This window comes from Marmota marmota, unplaced genomic scaffold (genome assembly GCF_001458135.2).
Source record: "Marmota marmota marmota unplaced genomic scaffold, marMar, whole genome shotgun sequence".
Taxonomy (NCBI): domain Eukaryota; kingdom Metazoa; phylum Chordata; class Mammalia; order Rodentia; family Sciuridae; genus Marmota; species Marmota marmota.
The window spans coordinates 5522492-5538732 of NW_026000205.1; the positions used below are offsets into that span (position 1 = coordinate 5522492).

Sequence of the window (16241 nt, forward strand, 5' to 3'; positions counted from 1 at the left end):
CGGTTGGCGTATCCCGCGCGCTGGGCCCGCACCGGGGTCGTGTGTCCTTGGGGGTCGCGGGTCTCCTCGGTTCTGCATCCTCCAGACCCTTTCCTGGCCACAGCCAGCTGTGCCACCTCCCAGAGGTGTATTTGGCGAGTATCTAATCTCTGCCTTCGTTTCCTCTTCTTTAAAATGGCATTCCGACCTCCCTAAGAGTGGTTTTAAGAGTTCCATAAAATGATTGACAACAGACCTGGCACGGGGCAGGAGACGTGCATCATTGATAACATTTGTTGTTGGGCTTCTTTTTAACTTTTCCAGAAACACGGTTCGCTGAAAGCTCCAGGGAACCTAGGAAGGGGTCAGAACTCCAGTTGTAGTGTCCCTGGCCCCTCTCGGATCCCAGAAGGAACCCGGGCTCTACCCGAATGCCTAGGAATCTCCCCCCACCCGGCCCCCCACTCCTGGCTGTTGTCTGGGATGTCCACTGGAAGTTATGGGGGAGTTCTGATTTCTCCCAGCCTCCTTTCCTTCCTCAACCTAGATTTGACAAAAGCCGAGGGGAAAAGTCGGGAATGATCCTTTGGCCTGGCAGAATTTAGCATCCTTCCTTCTCCCGAGTTCGCTCTTCTCATGGGAGAAGGGATTTCCTTTGGCAAATCTACAGAACATCTCTAATGTTTGTTGAATAGATGCAGAAAGGGGTGGTGGGTTTCAGTTATAAAGATAGCATATAAACATGTAGTGCTAAATATCATTCTAAGAGTTTTATATGAATCAACACATTTAATCCTCACAGCCCTGTGTGGGGGAGGGGGGCTGTCATTATCATTGAGACACAGCTTAAGTTGTTAATTCTGGTTCCTAGCTAGCAAGAGACTGAGCTGGGATTTGAATTTAGTTAGTTTCAATCCTTTTCCTTAATTTTTGATTGCATTTTCCTATCAGACTGAGAAGGTGCATTTGGATTTTTGTAGAGGGTCACAAAAGCTATGTCGATGAGCTATGACTTTTTTTAATATTTATTTTTTAGCTGTAGGTGGATGCAATACCTTTATTTATTTTTATGTGGTGCTGACTATTGAATCCAGTGCCTCACACATGCTAGGTGTGCTCTCTACCTCTGAGCCACAACTCCAGCTCAAGTTATGTCTTTTTGATGTGATTATTTTAGTTATCTGCAATGTAATTGTATTTTATTTGAAATCTTTATAGTTCACATTCTGATTATAGAAGCACTGTAGTTTGTCTTTTTGAGAATGTTATATGTATGAACTAATACTTATATACTTGAATCTGGATTCTTTTAGCAAATCACCTTTGACATGTATCCAAGTTATTCTGTGTATGAATACTTCATTTTTATTCATTGCTGTATTTTGTGGATATTCCACAGTTTATTCTTTTACCTTTTAATTGGTATTTTTTATTCAGTTTTAAGCACTTACGAATAGATATGCTGTAAATATTCATGTACAGGTTTCTGTGCTTATTTCTCTGAGGTATATATATTTAGGAGTGGAGTTACTGGGTCATATGGAAAGTGTATATTTAACTTTATAAGAAGTTACCTCACTTCAGAATATCTGTACTATTTTGCCTTCCCCTTAGTAAGATATGAGAGTTCTAGTTATTCCACATATTCACCAACACTTAATATTGTCTTAGCCATTCTACTAGTTGTGTATCGTTATTGCATTGTGATTTTAATTACATTGTGACTTTCTCTGATGGTTAATGATCAGATCTATCTTTTCCTTTGCTTATTTGCCATTTTTATATCTTCTTTGCTAAAGTGTTTATCCATATATTGTGTCCATTTTAAATTGGGTTGTGTTTTCTTTATACATGAATAACTAACTATCCAATACCATTTGTTTGGTTTGTTTTTGTACTTCCTTTTATTAGATTGATCTGTATGTCCCTTCAATATTTCCAAGCTATATTAATTATTGTAGCTAGATAGTAGGTCTCAAAAATGGATAGTTTAATTCCTCAGTTTTTCCAGTGAAAATAATTTTATCTATTCTGGTTTCTTTGCCTTCCTGTGTATGCTTTAGAATAGCTTGCCTATATCTACAAAAAATTCATCTGGTATTTTGATTGGTGCTGAATTAAAATATAAATTTTTCATATCAGCATTTCATGTTTTTCTGCATACAGAGCTTAAGCATGTTTTGTTTAGACTTATTCCTAAGTATATTATGAATTCTTTTGGAGTTACTATAAGTTGTATTGTTATTAAATTTTGGTTTTCAGTGGCACATTGTTAGTGTAAGAAATGTGATTTTTGCATCTGCATTGTATTTTTAGACTTTGCTAAACACACCAGAAGGGCGGCTGCTGCTGTTTCTGCTGCTGCTGCTGCTGCTTCTTCTTCTTCTTCTTCTTCTTCTTCTTCTTCTTCTTATTATTATTATTATTATTGGTAAATGGGGATCTTCCACTTAGACAATCATGTTGTATATGAATAGGATCAGTTTTCTTTCATGCTTTGTAATCTATATGCGTTGGCTGGTTTTTAGAACCATGTTGATGAGTAGGAGTGGTTTGAATGGACACCGCTGTCTTGGTCATAGGAAAGGCATTTTTAGAAATTCCCTTATGTTTTTAGTTTTGTGAAAGTTTTGTCACAAATGAATGTTGTATTTTCTTGTGCCTTTTCTGCATCAACTGATAACATTTTTCTTCTTCCTTAGACTGTTTGATTAGGTTGATGAATTTCCAAACATTGAAGGAGTTTTTCATTTCTGGGATAAATCCCACCTGTAAGTGGTATTTTTAATTCTTTTTATATTAATTTTATTTGTTAATATTTTGTTGAGGATTTTTGCAATTATGTCCTTTTTTTGTACTGTATAATTCTGGAATTATAAAATGAGTTTGGAAGTTTTTCCTTCTCTTCTATTTTCAGGAAGAGATTATGTACAATAAGTGATATTTCTTTTAAAAATGTTTGGTAGAATTTAGCAGTGAAACTATTTGGCTTAGATATTATATGTTTGAAAGATTTTTTAACAGTGAATTCAGTTTTATAACTTTATGTTATTTCACCTTAACACATGTTTTGATAGTTTGTAATTTTCAAGAAATTTTCCCATTTCATCTAAATTCTAGAATTTGTACCCATAGAATTGTTCATGGTGTTCCCATTATATTACTTTAATGTCCACTGGCCAGTAATTGCTATCCACTTTTTCATTCCTGGTATTGGTAATTTTGTTATCTCTTGTTTTCTGCCAGCATTGTGATAAGTGTATCAGTGTTATTGATTGTAAAACAACAGATAATTTTTGCTTTCTTTATATCTGTTTTCAATTTCACCTATTTATACTCATCCCTTTGATATTTTTTTTTTCATTTATTTGGGTTTATTTCACTGTTTTTTTTGTTTTTTTTTCCTGTGGTATCTTAAGATGAACCTTATACATTTCTTTTGAGAAGTTGAGCAAATCCCAAACAGGACAGTTCAAGGAAGTCCAGATTCAGGCTACTAATCCATATGTGCTGGCTGGTTTTTAGTGCCGTGTTGATGAGTAGGAGCGGTTTGAATGGTCACCACTGTCTTGGTCATAGGAAAGGCATTTTTAGAAATTCCCTTATGTTTTTAGTTTTGTGAAAGTTTTGTTACAAATAAATGTTGTATTTTCTCAAGTGCCTTTTCTGCATCTGGTAACATTTTTCTTCTTCCTTAGAATGTTTGATTAGGTTGATGAATGATAAGCACACTTTCTACTACTGAGCTAAACCCTCAAACCTGTTCTTTTATTCTTGATTTTGCTAATTGGTGTCTTTTCTTTTTTATTCTTTGTCAGTATGGCTAGAATTTTAATTTTTATTGTTTTTTTTTTCTCCCAAAGAACTCCCTGTGGGTTTAATTGATTTTATCTGGGGTTCAACAGAATTTTTCTTCAAAGTCTGAGATTATAAATGTTTCAGCTTTTCCAGTCAATTGGCAAAATCAATGCTTTATTTAGAGATAAATCTTAAGCTAGTGTGGTGGCACATGCCTTTAATCTCAGTGGCTTGGGAGGCTGAGGCAGGAGGATTGCAAGTTCAAAGCCAGCTTCAACAAAAAAGGTGAAGTGCTAAGGAACTCATTGAGACCCTTGTCTCTAAAATAAAATATAAAATAGGGCTGAGGTTGTGACTCAGTGGTCGAGTCCCCATGCATTCAATCTCTGGTACAAAAAAATAAATAAATAAAAGAGAAATCTTTTATTGCCAAAATTTAAAATAAAATGATGAAGTACAGTTTGTTTCTAATATAGACACACCAAATGGAACAGTGGAATTCTTTTTGGAGAGATAACATTTCACCTAATTGAAGTTCATTAATATTATTAAAATTAACTGCAAAATTTCATCTGTTAATGCTGATATGTAATGAGATTTTATGTATTTTTTTGAAAATGACTTTTTAAAAAAAGGATTGTTTAGTTGTTGATAGATCTTTATTTTATTCATTTATTTATATGTGGTACTGAGAAATATTGCTGCCCAAAAGGTCCACATCCTAATCCCCAGAGCCTATGAATGTTACTTTACATTGTTTAGAGATTTGCAGATGTGATTAAGCTAAGGCCCTTGAGGTGGGTAGATTATCCTAGATTACCTGATTGGACTCAGTGTAACCACGAGGGTCCTTATAAGAGAAAAGCACACGGATCAAAGTTAAGGTGATGTGGTAATGGAAGCAGAGACCAGAGTGATGTGGCCATAAGCCAAGGCATCCCAGCTGCCTCTAGAAGATGGAAACAACGCAGGAATGGATTCTCAGAAGGAATAGGCCTGCCAACACCTTGACTAGCCCAGTAACTGATTTTGGACTTCTGACCTCCATAACTAAAAAAGAATAAAGTGTATTGTTTAAAACCATAAGGTTCTAGAAGTCTGTGCATCTCAGCCTTTTTCTGCTTCAACATCATACTTCGACCACAATCAGTTTTAACACATTTTAGCAGATTATACTGCTTTAGGTTATACTGGATTGGTATTTTTTTCAACTTTGAAAATATTTCACCTGTAGTTCTTCTATGAAGACTGTTCCTAGAGGCTAATTATTGAGTCACTTCAAAGTTGGCATTGATAACAAATAAACAACAACTAAGCGATATCAGTAATGACTGGAATCATCAGGAGCCAAATGTAATTTATTGAAATTATTTTCCTTGTATTTTAAGGGACTATAATGTTGTTCTTATTTTTCTTAATTCAGAGTTTTGTTCTTGCCTCAAGTCTAATAACTTTAAGCAAATTTATTTACCTAGACTCAGTTGCTTTCCTGCTACAGTCAGACATGATTTGATGAGCTCATCAATGGTAAGATACTTTTCTTGCTTGGGTTAAAAATACAAGCTGTGTATATGAATAGCCAAATCTTACTTTGATTGCAGCTTTATTTACATCACTTGTTTTGTGAAGAAAGTCTGCTCTGATGAGATATTTCAACTTGAATTTTCTAATTTTTCTGACCATTGCTTTAGTGTAAATTGAGAGTATTTGTGATGGGTGCTTATTCTGACAGTGTTGACATATGTTGTGTTCTCTTAACATAGCTATATTCTCAGTGCATAATAAGCAAAAGGCTTTGCCATCTAATTCAATAACAATATTTCACCTCTATTGTCCCTTAACGAAGTCGGTTTTTGTGTTCTTATTTTTTGGGGCGGGGGCTACTGGAGATTGAACTCAGGGGCACTCAACCACTGAGCCATATACCCAGCCCTATTTTGTATTTTATTTAGAGACAGGGTCTCACTGAGTTGCTTAGTGCCTCATGGTTGCTGAGGTTGGCTTTGAACTCTCGATCCTCCTGCCTCGTGAACCGCTGGGATTACAGGTATGTGCCACTGTGCCTGGCTCTTTTCTTCTTTGATGTGATGAAAATACACTGGTACATTGTGTACAACCAGAAACATGAAAAATTATGCTCTATTTGTGTACTCTGAATTGAAATGAATTCTGTTGTCATATATAACAAATTAGAATAAATAAATAAATTTTAAAAAAGAAAAGGACTGGTAATTTTAAAATTAAAATATTATGCTACAGAAATAGATGTAACTCAAAATGTTGTTTAGTTAGCAACATTTAACCCAATTGAATCAGCCCAATGCTGGGTCCTATAGTTTGCATTGTGCTTAACAACAATACAAAGAAGTGCAGGTGGCACATGTGGCCTCTGCTGCAGCCACACGGCTCTGCTTCTGTGATGCAAGAGCAGCCTGAGGCAGTTCAGAAGCACTGAAATTTGAATATTATATAGTGACTCCATCATGAAACAATATTCTTTTGATTTTTCTTCAGACATTTAAAAATGTAAGCACAATTCTTAACTCACAGCTTGTGCAAAAACAAGCAGGGGGCTGGACTGGGCCCATGGGTCCTACTTTTGTCTAGTGTCTGATTTTGTCTAGTGTCTTTGTGTTTTCAATTTCATTGATTTCTGTTTTATGGTTATCATTTCCTTTTCTGCTTTTGGATTAATTACCTTTGATTTAAGATCTCTCTTCTAATTTATGCATCATTGGTGTACAGTGCTTTATAACATGTTTTAGCTGCATCTCATGCATTTTGATATGTCGCATCTTGGTTTTGATTCCATTCTAAATAATGCTCTAATTTCTTTTGTGACTAATTTCATTGGTTGCTTAAAAATATGCTGTTCATTTCCAAATGCTTGGATATTGTCCAGATATCTTTTTGTTGTTGATTTCTAGTTTAATTTTATTATATTTAGAGAAAATACTTTGAGTGATTTAGATTTATGAAAAATGCAATATCTGAAGAGCCAGATTCATTTGAGGGGTTCAGTAGCAGACTGAGATTACAGAGGAAGGAATCAGTGATCTTGAATATAGATAAATATGGTAATCTGAGCAGCAGAGGGAAAATACAAAAAAAAAAAAAAAACCAAAAACCAAAAACCAGAGCCTTAGGAATTTATGGAATGAATCAAAAGTCTAATATTCATGTCATTGAAGTCTCAGAGGAGGGAGAAAGAAATATTTGTGTGGAAATACTGGCCCCAAACTGCCCAGATCTGGTGAATGATATAAAGCTCAGATTCAAGAAGCTCAATATTAAAAAAAAAAAAAAAACTCATTGTAAATCACTTCTGGATGCGTCAGAATCAAACTCCTGACAAAGATAAGCAAGGATTCTTGAGTAGAGTTAGTGAAAGTGACATGTTATGTCTGGTAGAACGACGACTTAGATGTCTGCAGAGTTCTCTTGGGGAAGTACGGAGACCAGAGATGTTAGAACAACATTGTGAAGATGCTTTAAAGACGGAGCTGTCGATCTAGGCTTTATGAAAGGAGTTGTTTTTATAAGCAAAGAAAATTTCTTTCAGGGATGAAGGGGAAAAAATGTCACACCTGTGCTGAAAGAAGTGCTAAAGGAAGTTCTTTAGGCTGAACAGAAATGATACCACATGGAAGCTGAGAACTTCAGAAATGAAGAAGGAGCACCAGAAATAGTAAGGTTTTTTTGTTTTGTTTTGTAAATATGAAATGCTGTTTAATGCATCTTTGTGTCTTAAAAATATACATAACTGTTTAAGGTAGAAAATTATAACTTTCTTGGCTAGAGTTTTTATTGCCCGTAGAAGATTACACACGGCCGAAACATAAAGGGGAAGGGTGTAGGGAACTGCCTGGTGGCAAGACTTCTGCATTTACAGTAGCAGTAAAACAGTAACACAGAGTGCCTTGTGAAGAGTGGACATGGGCAGCGTTACCCCAGAGCAATCACTAGAGAATGACAAACAAAAACAGGAGGTCCAGCCTCAAGTTAAGAGCTAAATGAAAAAGAGTTAAATAGTAAAAAAAAAAAAAATTAACCCAAAAGAAGACAGAAAAAGAGTAATAGGGGAACAAAACCAGGGAGGACAAATGGGAAAAAAATAATAAAATGGTAAATGGAAATCTACCCATGTCAATAATTACATGAAATGCTAATAACACTGATTATACATCAGTTAAGAGAAATTATAGTTTAGGTAAAAAGTAAGAATCGAGTGTATGCTGTCTAACAGAACCCTATTTTAGCTCTAAGGAAAGAGATAGGCTAACAATTTAAAAACATTTTTAAAGGGTGTGCCATAGAGGCCATGTTCACATCAGACACAGAGACCTCAGACCAAGACTGTTACCAGGGATGGCAAGCAACACGACACCAGGGCAGTCCACCGAGTAGATGTGACCGTCCTGTGTGTGTAATCACTAAGCCACAGTTATATGAAGAAACCAAATAGAACTGAAAGAAGAAACTGAGCAATCTGCAGTCATATGGGAAGATCTCAACACTCTTTTCTAGTGATGAGTTGAACAAGGAGACTGAAAAGTAGTAAGCATGCAGAACCTGGACTGACGCTAGCTCACCTCATTGACATTTCATCAAAAGACAACAGGATGCCCATTACTTTCCTGGGCCTCAGTGTTGATCATTTCTGTTGACCTGAGCTGACTGATGTTCCTGCTGCTTTTCTCTGATCCATCTCCCAGCTGCAGATTTGTAGGTATCAGGGACTGTGTCAAGTTCTCTGAGTGCTTAATACCAAGCACCAGGATTGGTAGAGAGGAATTATTCAGTCCATGTTTTGGCTGGTGCAGCTTTTCAACAAGTAGTAGGAAATAGACCTTCAATTCAGGTCATGTTCAGATTTTCTGAAAAGGAGTGTGAGAAGAATAGACAACTTAAATTCTGCCCTTTATCTCTAATTGGTTTTGTTGGGATGTGGAAGCCACCATTTTTTTTTTTTTTTTTAACAGTGTTCAGAGGGTGATGTCTACTTGTTGGAAATTACTGACCTAAGATAAATAACCTAAGAAACAAATGAAGCCTAACGTGTGGGCTCTGTTTCTTCCACAGTGACAGTAAAGGAGGATGGTACCAACAATAGCTAACTTTTACTTGGTGTTTGTTATAAACCATACCAACTTTCTAATGCTTTGATGCATTCAACTCATTTAGTCCTTTTAACAACTCTGCCTTTACTACATTTTACAGATAAAGAAATAGAGGCACTGAGAGGTTAATTAATTTGCAGAAATTGACTCTGCCTATTAGTGGCTGAATCAGGACTGAGCTCAGCAGCTTGGTTCTATAGCTTGGGCTGTTGGCCAAGCCCTGTGCCTTCATAGGCTGGCAAGGTGGGCTGGCACAGTAAGCAGGCCACAGCCAAACCTGTTTCAAAACATCCTGGAGCAGGGGACATGGAAACTGAGTGTTCGAGGCCCTGAAGGCTCAGACTAGGGTAGGCATGTTATTACCCATGATTTCTTTCTTTATGTCTCTTCCCAGCTAAGAATGGTTTTACATTTAAAGGGTTTTAAAAAGAATAATCAGTATTCACAAGAAGACAGCATGTGACCCAAAAATTTTCACTCACCCTTCGTGCACTCGCGCACACACACACACACACACACACACACACTGATCTTAGACCCTGATACCTAGAAAGTGCAAGAGGTTATAGGGGAGAGGGTTTGGAGAGAACAAGCAGAAGGCCATAGGAGGTTCCTCTGTGTGGCCTGCTGAAAATCTAGCCTTTATCCTCAAGGCAGCTGGCATACAGGCACGAGTTTTAACCAAGAAGGAACATACCCAGACTTTAACTGTATTTAATAGATGAACAAACGAGAACATTTTGTAGAGCTACCACTATTTAAATACTTATTTAAAAAGAATTGCCTTTTATTTGTGATTTTGGTGGTGTTGGGAATAGAAACTGGGCCCTCTCATACCTGGCACACACACTACCACTGAACTATGCTCTTGTCCTGCCTTTTATTTTTAATTCTAAGAATCTCCTGGGTAGTCGGTGAGTCATTGCTTGAGCTAATGAGGTTGGTTGAGTCTGGAAGCCTTCTTCATGCTGAGCGAGTGCTTGCAAAGGCATCTGCAGCACAGGTAAACTGCTGTTTTCTTAGTGACAGTTCCAAGAGCTTCTTAAAGTAGATAGATAGCTGGGAATCAGGAGTCCTGGGTCCCAGACCCTGCTCTGCTCCTGGCTTGTGTCCTCTGGCAGCTCCCTCCAGAGGCTACAGGCCCAGTGGTTAATTGCATGGGCCCAGCTTGCCAGCTGCCACCATTCATCCCGCAGTCTGTGGTTTGCAACTTTCTGTGAACTGTGGTCACCTGTGGGAATTTCATAAAAGCTCTTCTTCCACAGACCCTGATTTTTAAAACCAGGACTGTTACTTGGGCATTGGCATTATTTTCTTGGACTCACCACTGATTCCAGTGACCTGGCAGCTTGAGTGTCAGCATCATAGGAATTGATAACACAGACTCTGAGCTCATAATTCTGGCTACTCTGTTGGCTAAATGGAGAAAGCAACTAAAAATCTTGATGCCTCGTGTTTTGCATGGTGAAGGGAGTCCCTGCATCTTGGGTGGCGTGAGGATTCATGAGGTAGTTTCTCTAAAGCACATGGCTTGGCTCTTTTCACCACTTTTTCTGATTCCTTTTTTGCCCCTGTGCCCTCTAACTCCTTGTTACAGGTCTTTGGCAAGCACCTGTCTTTGAGGGCAGATACAACTCAGTCATCCTCCAGGGCTGAGATCAGGCCTCCTTTTCTCTACTGAGCCCATCCCTCCCTTTCCCTCCCGAAGTCTAGGTTTTGGGGCCCCTTCCATGTTCTAAAAGGACACCACACAGCCTGTCTTTTATCTAGGAACTGTATCACTTTTCAAAGGTGAATACTGGACATGTTAAAAAAAAACTCAATTCTTTCATTGCTGGTTGCACAGCCAGATTAATACTTGTCCTAGGTAGTTGTGTGTGCGTTCTGTGGACTCTACAGCAATGGCCTTGTAGGCAGGGACTCCCAAGGAGGTAGGTTACACCATCTAACTGAGCTGGTGACCTATGCTGGGTTCACAAACTCTGACTACTTCAATAACCACACAACACACAGAAGTACCTTTTCAAAATCCCAGGATGGTTCTTTCCATTGGAAAGAGAGAGAGAGCCACTGGAATTCTTTATTCTTATATAGGGGACACACTAGGGGAGGTTCCATGGAACATTCTATCCATAACAGGTCAGGGGTAGTATTACAAAGGAACAAGAAGGCAGCCCACTCCATTGGGTAACACCCACTCCCAAAGCTTTGCTCCTCTGCCGAGTGGAGATGGGGATCCACCTTCTTCCTGGTCAGGGAAGCCAGTCTCCACATTTCCATTGCTCAAAGCTGGTGGGTGCTCAGCTCCTATGTGGCAGCTCCTGACAGGTAGGACCCTACTGAAGTAGCCTCCCTCCAGGTGGTACTAACAGGCTCTGCCTTACACAGTCCTTGCTTTTTTTTTTTTCTCTTCTACAGATGGCCTTGAAGTTGCCTGAGAACAGTAAAAAAAGTAACAGATCTTGGGGAAGGACCCAGGAAATTAAACTTATGGTGTCTAAATTCACAAGCTGTGAGCTGCTTTGCACAGATGAGCACACCTTACCCCACAAACAGCCTTGCTAACTAGTTAGGGGTTCTGATCAACAGTCAAAACAGGCAGAGTCACGTTTTTGGTTGTTGTTTAACATCAGAAGAATCATAGCACACAGTTTTCATTAATTTTTTGTTTCCATGAGAGAAAGGAATGTACATTGAACCTCTTCTGAATTTTGGAAGAACATTTATCAGCCACTATACATTTTTTCTAAGGGCAGTCTCAGTTTCTAACCAGTGATATTACTGGGGAAACAAATAAAATAAGAAGCCAGAGTTGGACATTCCAGAACTGAAGGGTGACTTTTCCTGGACAGAAAAAATAATCTCTGCATCCAAATATCTTCCCAAATTTATTTACAGGCAGTTTTATAATGCAAAATGGTGTCTACTTCTTTAGCTACGAGGAAATAAAGAATCTTGGAATAGTTAGAATAGCTTTCCGCTACCCCCACATGTAATCCTGACTATCCTATAATGTTGGCCCTCTAACCATTGCAGTTTTGCAGATGACAGAATCAAATCATGTGGAAGGTCAATAAACAACTGTAATTATTCAGCACCTGGTTTTGAACCCAGGTATTTTGTCCGCAGAGCCCACTTTCAACCAGCACATTCACTGCCTCTCCTTGTCTCCATTTCCCAGGATCAGAATGAACACCCTGCGAGATGCAAGGTGTGAGGGCTGCTGGGTCCAGCTGCGCAGCCTGTGCCAGGGTGGGGTGGGGCTGGAATCCAGCCCACACTGCCCACCACTTACCAGATGTGTGTGGCTGCACGTGCTGGGGAAGGAGACCTTTCTGTAATTTGTACAAGGAAACATTTCCCTTTCTCTCGGAGCTGCTTTCATATTATCCTCTTCTGACTTCTCAGGTCTCTACCTTTCCCTAAAAAAAGGAGGAGAAAATGACCAAATTCCAGGTGAGTTGGTTTTCATTTCTGTCATTGGATATGTTGCCCTCATTTCTCAGAGAGAAGACATACTTTTTCCCTTCTTAACCAAAATTAAAGAAAGACAACAGGAATTTAATACCATTTGTGTGTCAGGCTCTTGTGTACATTTTTGTCTTTTTGAAGAATTTCTTAGTTTTTAATTTGATTTATTATCATTTCTATTTCACAAATAATAGTGTAAAAGAGAATAGAAATTAAAAATCACACATTGTATTACCATACTTGAAAATCACCTGGTTTTTCTATTGGTCATTTAAGAACATGCTTTCCTAATTACATTTGCAATAACAGAAGTTTAAATAGTTTTTTCTTCTTAATAGTGGAAAAAAATTCAACTTAATAGTAGGGGCTGGGGTTGTGGCTCAGTGGTAGAGCATTTGCCTAGCATGTGTGAGGCACTGGGTTCAATCCTCAGCACCACATAAAAATAAATAAATAAACAAAGGTATTGTGTCCGTGTACAACTAAAAAGTATTAATAAATAAAATACCTAATAATGTCAGTGAACTCTTTTTATCCCACTCACTACCTTTTTCTTTAAATTATTTCTCACTACAAGCTTTTAAGTTCCTGAGGATTCTTGCAGTTTTACATTGTAATATCAATTTTCCTGGATATAATCTTTACTCCAAAAGCAATTCTGAGAGTTATTTTACTATTGTTTGTCTTTAATATTCTAGGGACTCAAAACTAAAAAAAAAAAAAAAAAAAACCTAAGCGGTACCTCAGGGACTTTTAAAAAGAATACTTAAAACACACTTTTTTCCCTAACAGGATCATATTGAAGCTAAACTTGAAAAAAAATTAGATGTTTTCACATAAGAAGAACTAAGTTATTTCACACCAGTACTTGAAGCTTTCTGTGCTTCATTATCATGTACTAATATATTGTGATTCCAAAACTTTAATGTTGTTATTCTACAACACAGCTATTTCTACTTTTTTGATGTTTATTTTGAAGAGACAATCAACAAAATTCCAGGAACTAAATATATATATATATATTTTTTTTTGCAACACTGTTTATAATAGGTAATCTAAAACAAAGTGTGTATAAATTGATTCAGGTCACTATATTTTAAATCATCAGATCCTTGAATTACTATGCAGCCCTGAAATTTTTTGAAAGATGTGATGACAACATTGGTAGCAATAGCAGCATTTACTGGGCACTTCCTGTGTACCAGGCACTGCTTCTAAATGCTTTACATAGCCACTCATTTTATTACTGGGACCCTTTTGGTATAATTATCAGCATAAAAATGAGAGAAGAAACTTGTGGAAGACCACACAGCTAGTATAGGGTCAAACATCCAGATGTGAACACAAGCAGTCAGTCTCCAGAGCTGTGCCCATAACCTCAGCAGCTATAAAAGCTACAGTTCAAGATGTGGCACAGAGGATGGGAACATACTTGAGCAATAAGCAATGATATCCTGTAAATTTGGTAAATTAGTGTAGCGTGCACACAGAAGTAGAGATACAGACACCACCCTACACTGTTGGAACTAAAGCTTTTCTGGTGCAAATGGCTTTATTAATAAAATTTAAAACATTAATAGCCCAGATGCAACAGAGTTCTGGGTACCTGTAGGAGTGCCAAGAAAAGGAAGTAATGTAAAGTATAAGGATTTTTTTTCCCTCCAGCCCCTTTGGTTGATGGAACCAACATTATAGAAGGCAGACAGAGACAGCTACTGAAATTGGACTTGAGTACAACTATAAGGCACCAACCAAAAAACGTGAAAAAAAATTTGACTTGAATCCTTCAGAATCCAGAACAGCTCCCCACCATTTATACTTTATCAGTGCTGCCCCTCTCCCATAAACATAGTCTTTGTGTGTTTGGTATTCTAGGAAATGGTGACGTTCAAGGATGTGGCTGTGGTCTTCAGTGAGGAGGAGCTGGGGCTGCTGGACTCTGCTCAGAGGAAGCTGTACCGAGATGTGATGCTGGAGAACTTCAGGAACCTGCTCTCAGTGGGTGAGGACAGGCACCTGTGTATTGGCAGCCTCCTGGGTGTCTCTGTGGGCTCAGCAATTGGAAGCTTTGGGACTCCTGGAATCATTCTCTGTGCTGGGTGCTTGAGAGTCAAAGTGTGTTTATTAACTTTTCATCACTGTGACCAAAATACCTGACAAGAACTACTCAAGAGAAGGAAAAGCTTATTTTGGCTTAGAGTTCCACAGGTCCAAGGTTGGCCAGTGCCATTGCTCTGGGTAAAGCAGAACTTCACTGTAAGAGTTGTAGCAGAGGAAAGCTGCTCACCTCAAGGAAGGCAGAAAGCAAAGAAAGTCTCTGCAAGGCTCCAGGGACAAAATCTGAACTCCTTAAGCATGTCCCCAGGGACCTCTTTCTCTAGCCACCCCCCACCTGGCTACAGTTCCCACCCAGTTAGTCCCTTTATTATTAATCCATCCCTGGTTATCTCACTGATGAAGTTATAGCTCTTGTACTCTGACTACTCCTGCATTCACACAGGAGCTTTTGGGAGACACCTCATACCCAAACCATAAGAGCTAGCAATCTCTGTAGAACAGACACAGTGTTTCTCATGGTCCCCTCCAAGCAAAAGTCTGTCTTTTGATCTGTACATGGGCAAATTTGGGTCCTGCTCCACTAGGACCCCAGTCAATTTAGTAAGTCATTTCAGTTTTTACTTTTGTTGTTGTTTTTTAGGACACCAGTAATTATTTATTTATTAACTTGGTTTGTGGGGAGTATTTTTTTTATTTAACAGTGTATTTGTAAATAACTTCAGGTTTGTGGGAAATTTGCACAAGTCAAAGAATAAGAACACTCATATAACTTTTATCTAGATTGACATTTTACCTCATTAGCTTCAAAATTTGTGCTCATGTTCTTTCTTTTTCCATTATATAAACATAAATGAAAATATATTAATGTTTATAATATCTTTTCTGAACCACCTGAAGATAATTTACATATACCATGGCCCTTTTTCTCTAAATATTTCAGTGTATATGCAGAGTTTGAGAATTCCTAAAATCACCTTCACTTCTGATACTAGCTGCTAATTTGGAGGTCCTCGAGACAGATCTCCTCCAGACCCCATAATTCACTGAAGGACTCTCAGAACTCACTGAACGCTGTTATCATCACAGTTTTTGATTTATTATACAGAAAGGAAACCGATTGAAATCAACCAAAGAAAGATGCTTACAGGGCACAGTCCAGGAGTGTTTCAAGCTTGAAGCTTCTGGTTGTCTCCCTGTGGAGCTGTGCACAGTGTTGACTCTTCCCAGAAGTGCTGAGTATCAGGGTGCATGGGTTGTCGCAAGCAAGAAGGCTTGTTGGAGCCTTGGCATCAAGAAGTTTTATTGGGGTTCAGTCATGTTATATATGGCTGACCATCGGATTCCAACCCTTCCAGAGGCTAAGCTGATAACATGAGGCCCGAAGCCCAAACCATAAATTACATTGTTTAATGTCTGGCATGGCCCAGGGCATCTGGCTGAACAAGAGACTTTTCTCAGGTTGGAAATTCCAAGTATTTAGATCCTCCCAGGAGCCAAGTGCAAAGGTCAGACCTCTCTTTGGAGAAGATGAATCCTTTACTGGATTCTGCCTGTAGAATTCTACTTTTAGAAATAGGAATATTCTCTCACATATCCCTAGTACAGATGTACAACTTTGATCTAATCTATCACGTATGCTCTAATTTTATCCATAAAGCTGATTGTGATCCGCAGATGTATTTTTCTCCCTCCAGACCAGGGTCTAGTCTGAGTCTTACCTAGTCATCATGTCTCTTTAGCCTTTTTTAATTTGGAACATTTTCACAGCATTTCTCTTTTATGGCAGTGACATTTTTGAAAAATACATTTACCCCT

The 16241-nt window shown here is 38.2% G+C and overlaps 1 protein-coding gene across 12 annotated transcripts in view; it reads left to right on the top strand.

Moving 5' to 3' along the window:
• Znf112 (zinc finger protein 112) overlaps positions 1-16241 on the top strand; it is a 28020-nt gene that overhangs the window by 327 nt on the left and 11452 nt on the right. The window contains exons 1-6 of one of the 12 annotated variants that reach the window (XM_048790727.1): positions 30-602; positions 931-2750; positions 5253-5304; positions 5730-5824; positions 7340-7465; positions 14244-14370. In XM_048790727.1, coding sequence (XP_048646684.1) covers positions 7421-7465; positions 14244-14370 — 172 coding nt within the window. In that variant the 5' untranslated portion in view covers positions 30-602; positions 931-2750; positions 5253-5304; positions 5730-5824; positions 7340-7420. Of the gene's footprint in view, positions 1-29; positions 603-930; positions 2751-5200; positions 5305-5729; positions 5825-7339; positions 7466-12305; positions 12354-14243; positions 14371-16241 lie in introns of those variants that run through there. The other 11 variants (XM_048790726.1, XM_048790735.1, XM_048790730.1 and 8 more) reach the window with 11 other exon arrangements.